This window comes from Candida albicans, chromosome R, assembly GCF_000182965.3.
Source record: "Candida albicans SC5314 chromosome R, complete sequence".
NCBI classification, from domain to species: domain Eukaryota; kingdom Fungi; phylum Ascomycota; class Pichiomycetes; order Serinales; family Debaryomycetaceae; genus Candida; species Candida albicans.
The window spans coordinates 1456827-1473771 of record NC_032096.1 but is presented as its reverse complement, the minus strand read 5'-3'; the positions used below and the strand labels follow the sequence as shown (position 1 = coordinate 1473771).

Below are 16945 nucleotides of genomic sequence, written 5' to 3'. Positions count from 1 at the left end.
TATTTGTATCCTTGTGCTCTCTTTTATAAGAAATATATGCTAGTTGTCAAGATATAAGGACACCATTATAATGACCTATTACTGTTAGTCAGCTTCTGTGTAAGAGTTAAGTAGGCAAGCAAGAATATTTCAGTGGGTGTGTGGTGTCATTTTTTTTTGTCAACGGCTCAAGTCAAGTGATTGACGTAACTCAAATTCTTCGAGATTAAATTCTCATTCTTGACAAATCTCTTTTAGGCAATTCAATATACAAACCACAAACAAAAGAAATTGCAACCTGTTGCAAATCCAAATGATATGAATTGGGATTAAAACTCTCCTAATTGAAATCCAAAAGAATATGGAAATATCAACAACTACAACGATCTTAATTATCATACCATTTAGAAGTTTAAATTTCCAAAAATTGTTGATCAATAGCAAGTGACCATTTCTTCAGTTTTTTTTTGTACAAATATTTATCCGTTGTGGTCATTGGCTTAGTTAAGGGTATCGTTTTGTCAACTTTTAGACCCTACACCAAGAAGTAAGAAACAGATCGCAATGAATAGTCATTGGTTTGGAACCAATACAACTACACAATAGCTACATTCTTTAGCGAAGTATAAAACTGAATCCTACAAAAATGAATGAAAATAGCCTGATTTTGTAAGCTATAATGTAGTGTTAGTCAGTTTTTGTTAAAGGATTTTTTGTTTACATTCTGAAGAAGAAGATGATTAATTGTTAATTGCAAATCATTTCATTTGTTCTTTTGATTGGTTTAGTCTTTACAAAATACGCCTTTGGAAAGACTATTACTAAAAATCAATAGATTTTCTATAAATAATACAGATTTCCCAAGATTCATTTTTGGACGTTAACAGATTCATTTTACAATTACAGCTTTTTAAATCTCCAAACTCAACCACAACTTTCTCGTCATGAAACTACTACCATTAAGTTTCAGTTTCCTTCTTTTCACATTTACATTTGCTAAACAACTCCCCGTTTTTGATGGCAAAACTTATCAAAGCTATTCACATTCACGTAATGTTTATGCTTGTCGAATGCATATTCACAAAACTATTAAAGAATGTTCTACCACTGATATAGAGGATTATGGCTGTATGTGTACCAATAAAGATGCCATCAGTACATTCATTCAATGTTATGCCTATTTCCAAAAAAATTCTACTCAAGCCATTGATTTTTTTGTCAAATATTGTGATAATTATGGTAACATCACCACCAACATCGACCAAATCACTGATGCTTATGAAGATTTCCTCAATAATGGATCAGACACAACAACTATAACAAACATTAATAACAATAATAATACCACTAACAACACTACTAGCAATCATTTGGATTTTGATTATTCGAAATATGCTTATGGACTTGAAGCCTCAATTGATCAATTTTTAACCAATTGGCAAAGATCATTTTTCTATGGGATGGCCATGTCTTCTTATTGGGGGTTTGTATTATTATTTGGAACCATTTCTAATTGGACCCAATATTTATTCCCTGGATTAATGACAGATCTTACTGGTCCATTTTCTAATTGGTGGAGAAAGAATTTAAGTTTACCTGCTACATTTGGCACCAAAAAAACTCAAGAATATACATTTTGGTTTAAATATTTACAAGGATATATACCATCAAGATTAGAATCAATTATTAATAGTGGGTTTTGTTTAGTGGTGATTATTGTTTTATCAATTAATACTTATTATAGTGTTGGTAATGAAATTATTTTCACTAATTATGTTGCACAATTACGTTATCTTGCTAATAGAACCGGAATCAATTCTACAATATTAATGCCATTTCTTGTTTTGTTTGCTGGCAGAAATAATATTTTACAATGGATTACAAGATGGAATTATGGAGTATTTATGATGTTTCATCGATTTATTGGTAGAATGATATTTTTATTTGTTGTTTTACATGCAGTGACGTTTAGTATTGCCTTGGGAGTCGATTATTATCCATTGATGTCTTTCCCATTTATGATTTGGGGAACAATTTCTACTGTTGCTGGTGGCATAATAATGGTCCAAGCAAGTCTATATGTAAGAAGAAGATGGTACGAGGTGTTTTTAGGATTACACATTTTATTGGCATTATTTTTCATGATTGGTGGTTGGGTTCACATTAGTTATTTGGGTTATGAATGGTGGGTATTTGTAGCTATTGGATTATGGGGGATTGATAGAATTGTTAGGGTTTTACGAATGATATCATTTGGATTTCCGGAAGCCGATATCACTTTAATGTCAGATGAAACTTTGAAAATCAAGATTCCTAGACCAGATTATTGGGAACCAATACCGGGAGGTCATATTTTCATTACATTTTTAAGAAAAGACTGCTTTTGGCAAAGTCATCCATTTACATTTGCCCCCTCAGTCGAGAACTCCAACACCATTGTTTTATATACCAAAGTCAAACAAGGTGTCACTCGTAAATTATACAATTATCTTGTTACTTGTCCTGGAAGAAGAGCTAAAATTACTGTTGGCGTTGAAGGTCCATACGGTGAGTGTTGTGCTGCAGGAAAATCACAAACAGCAGTATTTATTGCTGGAGGAAATGGTGTTCCAGGGATGTTTTCTGAGATTTATGATTTGGCTAAAAGAAGCACACCCGATTCACAGAAACGATTGAAATTATATTGGACAATTAGAGAATACCGTAGTATTCATTGGTTATATGAAGAATTGAACGAGTTGAAAAAATTCCATAACGTCGAAGTCACAGTGTTTGTAACCAAACCAGACTCCAATACATATATCAATGAGTTGAGTTCGAGAGTTATTTCTGGTAAATGTAACAGCACAGAAAATTTTGATGGGGCTACCACTGCCACCACTAGTTTATATGAAAAGGCTTCATTTGATGATAAGGCAACTATTGTGGTAACAAATAGAGATATAACTTCCAAATATGATCCAAATTCAGTTAAAGATGCTATCATTGCCCAATTATCCCACGTACATTTCCGTGAAGGAAGACCAAAAATAAATACCATCATTAAAGAGGAGATTGAAGATGCACAAGGCTCAATATGTTTTGTGACCTGTGGCCATCCAGCAATGGTGGATGACATACGTGCTGAAGTAGTGGGGACTATTGGTAAATATAAAGAAAAAAGAATAGATTATTATGAACAATTAATTGGCTGGGCATAGGTGGAGTTGTTCATTCTTTCTTTTTCACTATTTCTTATTTAATTATTAATACTAATACTTTTACATTCATATACTTTATAGAGCGATTTAATTCTAATAGATTTATTAATTTCATCCGTAGTTGATTATTCTCTTTGAATGACTTTATTTCTGCCTTGGGGAAAAGGATTTACGATCTATACGGGGTTGAGTTGTACTTGATGCTCCGCTTTTCATTTTGTGCCGTTCCATTTTCAATCATTGGGCCTATGAAAACATAGGTGGCATTTTTCTTGAAAGCAATGATTAATATTTGCAGTTTATCATCCACTCCTTCCTTCCTCCCCCTTCCCCTCCATTTCTTGGTGGCATTTCTTGTATATCGAGTGTCGTGTCGTGTCGTGTTTTTTTAGTTGTTGCATGATATAGTTGAAAATCGACGGGATTTTTTCAAATATATCCCGAATACTTATTGTTCCATGTGTAACCGAATATTACCGTATTTTTTTCATTGATCCTAGCAGATGCTTTTACACTTATACAATAAGCTATTATCCCTTTCATGTCCTTGTATTCACCAGGTAAGATTTTACCTGACCATCTAGACTTTCCTGAATTGTATCATTTTTAAAGAGAAAATATAGGAAACTAACTTTATTTAACGTGATCAAGTCTAATTGATCTCTTTTGTATGCCGAGCTTACTATTTTTTTTTCCCAGTATGTTTATGCAACCTTAAAATGTTAGAGTTTTGATTTCCTTGTATTACCGTCTATAAGCGCTTTTTTTTAAAAAATTCACAATCTTCAGCCCCCTAAACAATTACATACATACAAATCAACTAACTAGCCAGCTAAACCTCCGAAGAAGAATTCTATGGAAACTCCATTGTTTGTTGCAAAAAAAAAAAAGAAAAATCATACACAAACAATACACTTGAGCCAATTAATTATTAGGCAACTTTTCCCTACTTATCTCTGTTTTCGTCTCCTTCCTTTATACACTGTCGCCCTATTATAAATAAACCTCAATATTCTCTCTCTCTTTCTATGCCTGTTCACTAGTTTTTCAATTCACATATCTATTATTATTATTAACAACATTTATCATGACTCCAATTCAACAGACTCCTTCTGTTCACAACACTATTGATGATTCCTCTAACGGTTTTCCAAATCAAATTTCGCTTGGTGAATATTTATTTTATAGAATTTCCCAAGCTAACCCAAAACTTAAATCCATATTTGGTATTCCCGGTGATTTCAATCTCAATTTATTAGAACATGTTTATTCACCAATCATTGCTGAAAGAGAAATAAAGTTCATCAACACATGTAATGAATTGAATTGTGCTTATGCTGCTGATGGATACTCAAGAGTTATTGGTGGTATGAGTGCTATGATTACCACATTTGGCGTTGGTGAATTATCTGCTATCAATGGTATTGCCGGTGCGTTTGCTGAACATTGTCCTGTTTTACATATCGTGGGGACAACTTCGATGAAAGATAGATTGCGTGCTCCAAATGAAATGATTAATATCCATCATTTGGTACCAAACCATGATCCATTAAAGCCACCTAATCATGATGTTTACAAGTCTATGGTTGAGAATATTTCCGTTGTTCAAGAATCTTTAGACTATGACACTAAGAAAAACTTGATTAAAATTGACAATGTATTGAAAAAAATAATTCAAGAGGCAAGACCAGGATATTTGTTTATTCCATGTGATGTTCCAGATCTTCCAGTTCCAGGTAAGATGTTATTCCTGGATCCATTTACTGCCGCTACAAGATACACCAATCTGATATTATCAAAACAAGTATTGAATGACGTAACCAATGCCATCCTCGAGAAAATGTATGATGCAAAAAACCCATCAATTTTCTCCGATTGTTTAACAACAAGATTTGGATTCCAAAATGATCTCAATAGATTTATCGACCAAATCCCCGAAACCGTCAAATTGTTCACTGCCAATCTTGCTAGAAACTTGGATGAAAGTAGAAATAATTTTGTTGGCGTGTACAATGGGAATGGATCTTCCGATGACAAAACTAAACAAGAATTTGAATCTTCAGATTTTATATTAACTCTAGGGTTTTTCCCCAATGAAATGAATACTGGTGGCCATACATCAAATTTCTCAATGATAAAAGACGTTGTCATTGTTCATCCAGATTACATTAAAGTTAATCACCAAATTTATCATATTAAACAAAATGATGGAGAAAGATTATTCACTTTGGGTGAGTTCCTTTGTACCTTGACTGAGAAATTCGATCCATCAAAACTCTCGGTAGCAGCAGCAGAACCCAAAAAGATTTACCAATATCAACCCTCGCAACAATACAGTCCATCAAATCTTGATTATATTCCACAGGGCAAACTCATTGACCATTTCAACAGCACTCTTAAACCCAATGATTTGTTTATTTTAGAAACTCTGTCATTTGTTTTTGGATTACCAGATATGAAATTCCCAACCAATGTACAGTTGCTCACATCTCCTTATTATGGTTCAATTGGGTATGCTGTTCCAGCTACTTTTGGTGCCACACTTGCTGTCAATGATTTAAAATCAGATAGAAGAATTATTGTTGTCCAAGGTGATGGGTCAGCACAAATGACGGTGCAAGAATTATCCAGTTTTGTCAGATATAAGGAGATTTTACCAAATATGCCTCATATTTATTTGATCAATAATGATGGTTATACCATTGAACGTAAAATCAAAGGCCCAAATCGGTCTTATAATGATATCAATGGTAAATGGAAATGGCGTAATTTATTAAATGTGTTTGGAGGTGTTGAAGGTGAAATGTACGATTCATGTGTATTGAAGAACAGTTCTGAATTGGATCAATTCTTTAATGGTGATAAGACAAAACCAATACTGTCTCACAAATTACAATTCTATGAAATAATTGCTGGTAAATTTGATGTACCTCAAAGAGTCGATAACATGATGTGTATTTCAAAAAATAAAAATTGAAACAATCTTATCTGTATAGATGTATAATAAAATGTATATGATTCGTGTTTGATAGGACTTAGTATTGGTTGGTTGTAAGTTGAGTGAGATTGTGTGGAAGCGCAACATAAAAAAAAAACAGCAAACACATCAAAAAAATCTTTGAAAACAAACAAACCTCAAAAGAAAGGGATAACACACAATCTAATCCAGTCTAATCCAATACCATGGTATGTTTATTCCAAACAACAAGTAACTTTTTTTAAAAGCCTTCTATTTCTCCTACTAACGCTCTCAAGTCTGCTTTATTCAACTTCCAATCTTTACTACAAGTGATACTATTATTGATTTGTACATGTACATATGTCCATTCCACAGCTCCAGCAATATTAGACAATCGAAAATCAGGTATTCTTAGTGTGTTTTGGAAATTTGCTAGAATTGGTGAAAGATTAAGTCCTTATGTTGCCTTAGGTTGTTTTATTATGGCTTTCAATACTTTAAGTTCATAGAGAATCAAGAGTTTCTATCCAATGTACAATATAATATAATTATCTTTTTCTTTTGGTTGTATGTAAATGCTATCTAAATTCATATAATTCATTCATGGAATTGCACAATACCGGTGCTCTTTCATTTCCTACGATTTTTTCAAGATTCACAGCATCCCATTTGGAAAATAATATCTTAACTAAAGCTAAATCCAAATCACATTCTTCTTTAAACACAGATTTACCAATGAATCTAATCAATTCTTTATAAAATAATGGATTTGAAGGTAATCCATACATGATTAATGTTTTAACACCACTTATTTCATATCTTCTGAAATAATGTAATCTTTCTGTATATAATAATAATTTAATTTTACCACTAGCAAATTCTTGTCTTGTTTTAGTTAATTTTGATTGTGAACTATATTCATCAATAGATCCAAATGTAAATTTAGTTGATGTTTTTAAATAATTTTTCACTCGTAAATAATCAAAATATGATGGAATGAATATCATAATTCCATCTTCATATGAACTAGTTTTGAGCAATGATGGAAGAATAGCATTAATGAAATATTTATAACGAGAATCTGGATCTTGTAATGGTGATTGACTATCAAATCTTTGGAAAATTTGTTTGATTTTGAGTCCAATTGAATTCATCATACTATTTTCAGAATTTATTATCGGTTTGAATTTAACTTTCCCAGAAAGATTATAAGATTTACTTGAAATTAAATTGTTAATGCTGGGTGTTAAATATTCACAAAACACTAAAGTTTGACGCAATAATTTGGCTTGATCATTAATTGACCACATACGAATACGACTGAAATCGGCATCGTGGAATTCTTTGGGCACTTTATTAAGATATTTCATCACGGTGTTGACATGATCCCAATTTTGCATTTCAATTTGATTACATTTATCAACAATTAAAACTTCAATCGAAGAAAGAAAATCATATTGTCTTTTCTTCTTATCTGGGTTTTCTAATATCATAGATAAACCAATTGGTGATGCCAATATAATATCAGAAGAATAAAATGATGAATATAATTTGAGTGATTTACGAGTGAATTTCAAACCAATACAGAAAAAATCATTATTGTTACCTTTAAAAGCATCTCTAAAATCTTCAGGTTTAGTAGCTGGTGGTGTTGCCTTGACATAAAATTGGTCATTGAATTTCTTTTTATTTTCTTGTTGTTCAGTCCCCGACAATTTTATTAATTGTTCAACAACTTCATAACAAGCATCTCTTGTAGGTAACATAATCAAGACTTTGGGTCTAGTGAAACCTTGATCTCTAAGTTCCAATTCTTCTGAATCCTCTTTGGCAGCATGTAATTTGGCAGTATTTTTCAATATTCTATCTCTAGTTTTGAAAATATGGTTCAATGCATGCAAAGTATATAGTCTCCTGTAAAATTTGTTTTTGAATGACTTGTATTGGAAATTGACATCCCTATAGTTAAGTATAGGATTAATTAAAGTAGATTCCAAATCAGATAAACCAGTACCGTATGCTTGTTCATATGAATCCAATACACGTTTCTTGATAGTATACTCACTCAATTTAGAAGATTTCAATAATGGTGGGTTAAGTGGTTCACCTGGGGGTAATTGAACAAGTGAAGAAATAGCCAAATCAGAATATGTTTGTTTATCTACTGTGCGCCATTTCTCATTATCTTTCAAAACCAATTTCTCTTCTTTAGCCAAGTAGTCGTCAGATGGAAGATTAAAATGCAGCTCAAAGGGATCAGTAGAAAGTCGATTTGTGGCATCTTCATCGTCGTCATCATCACTCTCAGACACAATCTCATTCTCATCAACATTATTATCTATTTCACCCTCTTCTTCTTCTTCGTCAACATTGGCACCAGCAATGCCGTCATCTTCAGAATCAGATGCATTGGCTTTTTCGACTTGTGATGATGATCCAAAAGTAACATTCTTTGGTTTTTCTTTATGCTCTGACTTTAATAAAGTTAACAAAGCAGAATATGCTTTTCCTCGATTATCGTCTCTCTCACCTTCTTCATCTTCTTCGTCAATCTCTTTTCCAGAATTATCCTCTTCAGAATCATTATTCACATTCAAGTCATCTTCATGATTCTCATCTTGTTGTTGTTTTCTGGCAGCTGTACGTGTAACTTTTCTTAATTCTTGCCTTCCACGTTTTCTGTTACTTTCAGACACACCATTGGACTTTCTTTTAAATTGTTTAGCCATTGTGTAAGGGGGGTTATACTATTATGTATTGACGTATTACTTGTGATGAGGATGATTTTGCATCTAGTTCGGAACTAAAAACAAGAAAAATTTACCTGTGATGATGGTGGGTTTATTCTCTAATCGGAACAACACACACGACCTTTTTTTATTTTCTGACTTTTTCTTTTTTTTGGTCAACTTATGTTCAATCAAATTGATAGTATAGTAAATCGAGCGACCCGTTGAAAGTAAAATCACAGTTTAAAGAGAAAAGAATACTTAATATGAACTTAAGAATATAACATTACACTAAAGAAGATATATAAAAAGAATAAACAAAATCAAATTAGAGATCGAGACAATTCAAGTGTGGAAAGTTTTAGCTTATTATCGAATACTCAACTTCTTCCATTGACTAGCTTTTTTTTACTTTATACTATTTTCAACAACGATCTTTCCGATCCTTTGACAGTTTTTTTTTTGGTTCCCTTTTATCAACATTTTGGGACTTGGCATAGCATTAGTGAAACTTATTTTCAACTCCTCACACTCTCCCCCCTTCCTCCGCCTTCACAACTAAGAATGTCCGATTATATGGATGATCCATTTCAAATGGATGAAGAAATACCTTCTAAGAAAGATCCTATACCGTCCAAGGAGAGATCTTTACCAATTCCCGAAAATGCCACAATAGACCGGGACATAACTCCGCTGTATCCAACACCACCAAATATTCACTACGACAACAATAAAATAATACGATCGAAATTGGATCAACTAAAGCTAGAAGAAAACACTGGTGGAACCAATACTACTACGGAAGAAGAAGGAGAGAAATATGAAGAAGATATTGATGATAAATTGGATATGTCATTACAAGCAAAATTAAGATTAGAATATGAGAATTGTTTAGATTATGATAAACCATTAACTCCACCTGAGAATTTTGCACCCGTGATAAATAAAATCTATAGATCTTCATTCCCACAACCAAATAATTTTGCCTTTTTAAAGAAATTGAAATTGAAATCTATATTATGTCTTATCCCAGAAGATTATCCTCATTTACAACAAGAATTTATTAAAAATGAAAACATTAAATTATTTCAACTTGGAATGTCGGGTAATAAAGAACCATTTGTGAAAATATCGGCCGATTTGATCACTGAAGCCGTGAAAATAGTACTAAATCCAGAAAATCAACCAATTTTGATTCATTGTAATCGTGGCAAACATAGAACTGGTTGTCTTGTTGGAGTGATTAGAAAATTACAAAATTGGTCATTGACACTTATATTTGATGAATATAGAAAATTTGCATGTCCCAAAGAACGTCCCATGGATCAACAATTTATTGAATTATATGATGATACAGAAATTTTAGAGTATTGTTATGAGTATGATTTGTTGCCATTGAAATGGGATTAATGATAGATTTCGTTTGTTTGTTTGTTTTAGATTCGGTTTTTGTTTTTACGTTATATAAATATACATATTATTATTATTATTACATTACATTAATTATTGTGGTTATTTGAACGGGCTATTTTTGCTCCAAAAAAATTCCCTTCCATACAAACCTGTATTGAATAAAGCTAATCCACCAAGTCCAAGTGGAGTTATTCTTCCCTTGAATATGCCCAGAATGGATTCTTTACCATTGACAATAAGATACAATGCCAGCCATGCAAAATTGAACCCACTGGCATTCACTGGATCACCATCATACATCATCCATGCACCTAAAAGTGATGCTCCTCCAAATGTAAAGCAAGATAATCGTGTTGGTCGAGCGAGAGCTACTTTACGACCCAATTTGAATGCACTACCAGTACCGCCAGTGGCACCGACATTTACTGGGGTAGCATTGGTTCCAAATAATCCTTTGAGAACAAGAGATCCCCCTAATGCAGCAGCAGGAATAGGTGATACCGATAATTTATCAATTGAATCATAAATAGAATTAGTCTGAGGTTGTGCCATCTTATTTATTGGAGGATAGTTGTGGTATGTCCAAGTAGGTTTAATTGAGATGGAAGAAAAATTAATCGCCATTCCAAAAGATAGCAATCATATTTCCAGCTCGCACAAGACACTACCAAATGTCCAATACCAGCACCTAATTTTTTAGCTAGCCCCACCATTCCTACATGTGTTCTTAATGTCATCACTAATATACATAAATCTATTCTTAATTTGATTTCATTAACTAATATACACTTTTATTTATTATACAAAATTTTTCCATCAAGGAAATAAAACCTAAGATCTTTCACCTCTCAATCTTCTAGCTAATTGCATATCTTTCTTTTGAATGGTAACTCTCTTAGCATGGATAGCACACAAGTTAGTATCTTCGAATAAACCAACCAAGTAAGCTTCAACGGCTTCTTGTAAAGCACCAATAGCAGAAGATTGGAATCTTAAATCAGTTTTGAAATCTTGAGCAATTTCTCTGACTAATCTTTGGAATGGTAATTTTCTAATCAATAATTCAGTAGATTTTTGGAATCTTCTAATTTCTCTCAAGGCAACAGTACCTGGCTTATATCTGTGTGGTTTCTTGACACCACCAGTAGATGGAGCAGATTTTCTAGCAGCTTTGGAAGCTAATTGTTTTCTTGGGGCTTTACCACCAGTAGATTTTCTTGCTGTTTGTTTTGTTCTAGCCATTGTGAATGTTGATATAAAATGATAATTAAAAAAAAAATAAAAAAATAATTACTGATCTTTTGGGATGGAATCAAAGGAGTTTAAATATTGATTTGTTGATTTGGGATCTTTCTTTCAATTCTGTGTAAGTAACGATAGCGTGAATGTTTGTCCTTTGTTTTTTTTTTTTGCAATTTCTTTTCTCTTCTCTCTCTTCCTCTCTCCTTCTCTCTCGTTCTTTCGCGCGTTGGTAGTAAAAAGTTTGTTTTTCGTTTCCTGAGGGTGTGTGTGTCTTTAGTGGTCGACTAAAGAACTAATGCGCGCCCAAAAAAGCTCTTTTGTTACCAACAAAAGACACGCTTTGGTCTCTCTCTCTCTCTCCGTCTTTCTCTCTCTTGTGTACAAAATACTCCACAACAAGTAATTTGCAGATTACTCTTGTAATTATACGCCACACACACACCCCAAGATGAGAATAGATGGAACGTGTTTCCAGATTGAAGACCCCGAAACTACACGATACAGACTTGTACTTATTAATAAACTATACTACTTATGTGATAAGCTGTATAAAGTAATCCTAATGATAAATTAACAGTCTTTTGTTCCACACAAAAGATTCAAGATTGTTTCGCGGACTCAGTTTTACGCTCACCACACAAAAAAAGGTTGTCTTCTTTTTGTTCTCTTTCACTGTCGTGCTCTTATTTTCGCGCACTCTTCCAAGTGATCATGGCTTTTGTTTTTGTTTTGCACATTACGCCAAATATTTGAAATAGTCCAAACCAAACCAAACACACAAAGATCACGGTTTGGATAGTCATTCCATCAAACTGATTTGAACTATAAATATATTACTATCCGCTCATAATTTTTGGATTATAATTCTTTCTTTTTTTTTTATCTAATCAACTAAGTTTTCATTGAAGCTTTAATATTCTCCTTTAAAAACTTTTTAATTTTATAAATCAATCAACAATGTCAGGTACCGGTAGAGGAAAAGGTGGTAAAGGTTTAGGAAAAGGTGGTGCTAAACGTCACAGAAAAATTTTAAGAGATAACATTCAAGGTATTACAAAACCAGCTATCAGAAGATTGGCCAGAAGAGGTGGTGTTAAACGTATTTCTGCTTTGATTTATGAAGAAGTCAGAGTTGTCTTGAAACAATTTTTGGAAAACGTTATCAGAGATGCTGTTACTTACACTGAACATGCTAAAAGAAAAACCGTCACTTCATTGGATGTTGTTTACGCTTTGAAGAGACAAGGTAGAACCTTGTATGGTTTCGGTGGTTAAAGAAATATCTTCTTTTCTTTATGTTTTTCGATTCATGATAACTGTATTTTTAGATTATGTATATTAGGCAATAAATTAGTTTTATTCGGTTTAACTTTTATTCAAATTGAAGATTGTAGGTTAGATGATTTGGCAAGGCAAGCAAATTATTTTCGGTATCTTATTTCCACCAATTTTTTACTATTTTGATTTTATTGGTCAGATAAAATGGTCATTCATTGAAGTTCATTATCAAATATCAAATATAATACCAATCTACATTAAAAGTACCCCTGGCTTTTTTTGTACGATCAAACAAGAATTGAAACCTAAAATCAAGAAATATCAGTAACATTATCCATCCATCTTCCAAAGTTTATTCGATTGAAACAGTTTATAAAAATTAAATGTAAAGCTTATTACGCTAATAACTACAACCGCTTTCTAACCGAATAACATCCTTGTATGATAAGACACGGCCTACACCAATTTTTGCAGTCAAACTATTCCTTTGAAGTAGCCTGAAAATTGCTGTGTTTTTCTAGATTCTTAAATATTCCACTTCTTGATATATCTTAAAGAAATTCCATATCTTTATTGTTAGCTTGACTGTATGACTTTGAGTGGTTGTTAATCTAACAAATCAGAGGCTGTTTACAGCAAACAAAGCTATAATGCCGTGGCTGGATTCAACAAAAACAATGTTCCATAACTGATATGTATTATTGTTATTGTTAATAGTTAATTGATATGGATGGTTATATTTCCCTTTTCATACGTTCACAATTTCCTATTCCTATTCCTATTCTAGTTGGCCAAGAAATTTTGCAACTTTTAAAATAATGAATTTGATAAATCACACTTGATATGGCGTTATTGAAAACTCGTCATTTACGGGACAAGAAAAAAGAAAAGAACATTTGCCACAGTTATCAAGTTAATAATAATGACAAAGTTCTTGATCCAACAAACTGCTCTCCCTTGCCAACATTCATTAAGTTTCAATTTCTTGATAGATTATACTGACAAAACGAAAAAAGAGCCACATAAGGACATAACTCGAAGAATCAAACCAAATTCTGGGTCTATATTTCGTGATTAACTCGATTCAATCAAATTTAATTACAACCACATCATCACATAATGGAAAAGGTTTTGACTCATCTTGCAAGTCTGTTCGCGTCAGATGATTTAATTTAACAAGTTTATGGTTATCAGTTTGATCTAAAAAAAAAAGAATAAAACATACAGCTAAAATCAAAACTACACAGAAATAGGGTCTTTTACGGATACTAATTTACGAAATCAATTAACTTTACAAATTGAAATTACTTATAGCTATGTGTTTTTTCCCAATAAGGAGATGAGGTTTTTAAAAATTTGGTTCAAAAGTGTTTTTAGGGTTCAGATATCTCAACTCAATAGCCGTGTTTGGTCGTATTGCCGTTGCTAAATATTATAATTGGATTCTCAATACCAATACAAAATTGGTCAAATTTGGTAGTAGGTATCTTTATCCAATTATATCTAGATGCCACAGTTTTTTTTTGTTTTAGAAAAAGAACATTATCTTATGAGTTTGTGGGGAGAATGGGATTGATATTTGCAACTATTATTATCCGTTTATTTGTTTCATTGTTCTATTTTAATATAGCCCTTAAAGGAGATACTTTTATCCTAAGATCTATCTTATAAATTCATTAGATATTCCCCATAAGAGTTTCAAAAATTTCCTCCATTTTTTTGTAAATAAACAAATTATAAAGACAAGCCCCAATACAATCATGTCTTTCTTTTCAGAACCAATATCAAGATTGAAATGGGGGATTTTCCCAACTAGAAGAATTGTTGATGAAGATGAACATGGAAATTTTATAGATCCAGATACCATCATGGCTAATTCCTCTTTAGCCCCTTCATCTGATAATGATGATGACGTCGCATCAATATCAAAAACCAATTTGGAAAAACTTAAAACTAAAGAAGAAATCAAGTTTATATCATCAACACCCAAGGCTACTCCTGTGGTGTTAGAATATCGTGATGAAAAAAATCGTCCATGGTGGAAATTTTTCGATGAATATGAATATCGAGTCACTAGTAATGTGAAATCAAAAAGAAAATGGTATAAATGGTTTCATGAAGATGATACTCCTGAAGAACGTCGAGTGATTATGAAAATTGATATTTTATTAACATTATATTCTTTRGCGGCTTATTTTGTTAAATATCTTGATCAACTGAATTTAACTAATGCTTATGTTGGTGGATTAAAAGAAGGTCTTGGTATGAAAGGTAATGATTTTGTTAATACCGGTGTAATGTTTTCTGTTGGTAATATCATTTTCCAAATTCCATTCATGTATATTGTTTATGCYCTTCCCTTGAATTATGTTTTACCTGCGTTAGAATTAGGTTGGTCAGTCTTAACAGTTTGTTTATATCGTTCAGGTAATGTTCATGGATTAAAAGCTCTTAGATTTTTTATTGGAGCATTTGAAGCGCCTGCATATCTTGCATATCATGCCTTATTTGCTTCATGGTTTAAAGCAAGTACAGGAGAAATTGCTCGTCGAGCCGGGTTTTATTATCTTGGTCAATATCTTGGAATTCTTACATCGGGGCTTTTATCAGGGACTATAGTTAGACATTTAGATGGTGCTGCTGGTCATGCTGCATGGCAATGGATTTTTATTATCGATGGRATAATTTCTGTTGTTATTGCTATTTTTGGATTTTATATGATYCCGGGGACACCACAAGATTGTTATAGTATTTTCTTGAGTGATGAAGAAATTAGAATTGCAAGAAGAAGAATGAAAGCTGATCAAAAAGATTCTAAACCAAGAGAAAATGCCGTTAAATATTTTTTCAATAAAGATATTTGGAAAAAAATTTTCACTTCATGGCATTTCTATGTTTTAACTTTATGGACTATTTTCTGTTGGAATAATTCTAATGCTAGTTCCGGTGCTTATGCATTATGGTTAAAATCTTTAACCGATAGTGATGGCAATCAAAGATTTACGGGTGGGAAATTACAAGATTATACTGCTTTRACACCTGGTTTAGGTTTAATATGGTTAATTTTAGCAAGTACTTTTGCTGATTTGTTCAGATCTCGATGGGGTGCTATTTTATTTACTCAAGTTTTCAATATCCTTGGTAATGTATTATTAGCAGTTTGGCATATTCCAGAAAGAGCAAAATGGTTTGCTTGGTGTATGCAATATTTCGGTTGGGCCATGGCTCCAGTATTATATTCCTGGCAGGGGGATATTTGTCGAAGAGATATTCGTGAAAGACAAATTGTATTAGTGTCAATGAATATGCTTGCTCAACAATCAACAGCATGGATTGCTGTACTTGTTTGGAAAACCGTTGAAGCACCAAGGTTTTTGAAAGGTTATACTTTTACAGCTTGTAGTGCTTTTGCCTTGTCGGTTTGGACTATGGTGGTATTATGGCTTTATAAACGTGAAGAAAGAGAAAATGCTAGAGCTAATGGTATTATTCTTTACGATTCTTCAAAAGAGGATTTAGAACAAGTACAAGTACAAGCTGAAGCTAATTCAATAAATTCTAAATCAGAAAAATAGATATACAACAAGCTTGTTTTATATACAATATTAAGTTTTTTTTATTTTTTTTAATAAACAGCTAGACGTTTAATTGAAATGTGAGTGTTATTTTATTTGAATGTAATATGTGTATGTGAGTTCGTTGGGTTTGGTGCATAACAACTCCCTGCTGATGTTTAATCAACAAACGGATTTACTTCTCATTTTTCAACAAATTTAGTCTAAAAATTGAAACAAAGTCTTGTACTACAATAGTTTTAATTACCGGTATATTCTACAATTACCAAAGTGCTCAGTGTTGATCCACAATTTGTTACTAAAATACCATTTGAAAAGAATTTAAAAGACGTCGGTGTTGTAAAAAGTTGCCATCTTTTACCGAATAAGCATGTTTATAAATCGTTTAATATAGAAATAGGCCAAACCCAAGGAAAAGAATAATTGATGTTACAAAACACTTCTAAAATCCAATTGTATATAAAGATTGTAATAGCTCTGAACTTTCTAAACTACAAACAATATAATAATACTTAAATTTATAAAGAAAACATATGTCAAACTATACGAAAATAATCTTCAATAAGCGAT

The 16945-nt window shown here is 32.4% G+C and overlaps 9 protein-coding genes across 9 annotated transcripts; 6 read left to right on the top strand and 3 right to left on the bottom strand. All coding sequences in view use genetic code 12, as the record gives it.

Annotated features, from left to right (window-relative positions):
- Window positions 1-923: 923 nt before the first annotated feature.
- On the top strand, window positions 924-3179 carry CAALFM_CR06870CA (uncharacterized protein; the record flags this gene model as incomplete). Its single annotated transcript, XM_705982.2, has 1 exon — window positions 924-3179. One exon carries the CDS (start codon window positions 924-926, stop codon window positions 3177-3179), a length of 2256 nt encoding a protein of 751 aa, XP_711074.2.
- Window positions 3180-4266: 1087 nt separating this feature from the next.
- ARO10 (phenylpyruvate decarboxylase) lies at window positions 4267-6156 on the top strand (the record flags this gene model as incomplete). The annotated part of the gene is made up of 1 exon (XM_705984.2): window positions 4267-6156. The coding sequence occupies one exon, from the start codon at window positions 4267-4269 to the stop codon at window positions 6154-6156; it is 1890 nt and encodes a 629-aa protein (XP_711076.1).
- A 206-nt stretch (window positions 6157-6362) lies between these two features.
- CAALFM_CR06850CA (uncharacterized protein) lies at window positions 6363-6647 on the top strand (the record flags this gene model as incomplete). The annotated part of the gene is made up of 2 exons (XM_019475551.1): window positions 6363-6365; window positions 6435-6647. The coding sequence occupies 2 exons, from the start codon at window positions 6363-6365 to the stop codon at window positions 6645-6647; spliced, it is 216 nt and encodes a 71-aa protein (XP_019331096.1).
- Window positions 6648-6716: 69 nt separating this feature from the next.
- CAALFM_CR06840WA (rRNA-binding ribosome biosynthesis protein) lies at window positions 6717-8867 on the bottom strand (the record flags this gene model as incomplete). Its single annotated transcript, XM_705986.2, has 1 exon — window positions 6717-8867. The coding sequence occupies one exon, from the start codon at window positions 8865-8867 to the stop codon at window positions 6717-6719; it is 2151 nt and encodes a 716-aa protein (XP_711078.2).
- A 564-nt stretch (window positions 8868-9431) lies between these two features.
- SIW14 (putative tyrosine protein phosphatase) lies at window positions 9432-10277 on the top strand (the record flags this gene model as incomplete). Its single annotated transcript, XM_705987.1, has 1 exon — window positions 9432-10277. The coding sequence occupies one exon, from the start codon at window positions 9432-9434 to the stop codon at window positions 10275-10277; it is 846 nt and encodes a 281-aa protein (XP_711079.1).
- A 102-nt stretch (window positions 10278-10379) lies between these two features.
- CAALFM_CR06820WA (uncharacterized protein) lies at window positions 10380-10904 on the bottom strand (the record flags this gene model as incomplete). The annotated part of the gene is made up of 1 exon (XM_705989.2): window positions 10380-10904. The coding sequence occupies one exon, from the start codon at window positions 10902-10904 to the stop codon at window positions 10380-10382; it is 525 nt and encodes a 174-aa protein (XP_711081.2).
- Window positions 10905-11111: 207 nt separating this feature from the next.
- HHT2 (histone) lies at window positions 11112-11522 on the bottom strand (the record flags this gene model as incomplete). The annotated part of the gene is made up of 1 exon (XM_705990.1): window positions 11112-11522. The coding sequence occupies one exon, from the start codon at window positions 11520-11522 to the stop codon at window positions 11112-11114; it is 411 nt and encodes a 136-aa protein (XP_711082.1).
- Window positions 11523-12479: 957 nt separating this feature from the next.
- On the top strand, window positions 12480-12797 carry HHF22 (histone; the record flags this gene model as incomplete). The annotated part of the gene is made up of 1 exon (XM_705991.1): window positions 12480-12797. One exon carries the CDS (start codon window positions 12480-12482, stop codon window positions 12795-12797), a length of 318 nt encoding a protein of 105 aa, XP_711083.1.
- Window positions 12798-14560: 1763 nt separating this feature from the next.
- On the top strand, window positions 14561-16375 carry CAALFM_CR06790CA (uncharacterized protein; the record flags this gene model as incomplete). Its single annotated transcript, XM_705992.2, has 1 exon — window positions 14561-16375. The coding sequence occupies one exon, from the start codon at window positions 14561-14563 to the stop codon at window positions 16373-16375; it is 1815 nt and encodes a 604-aa protein (XP_711084.1).
- Window positions 16376-16945: the final 570 nt, after the last annotated feature.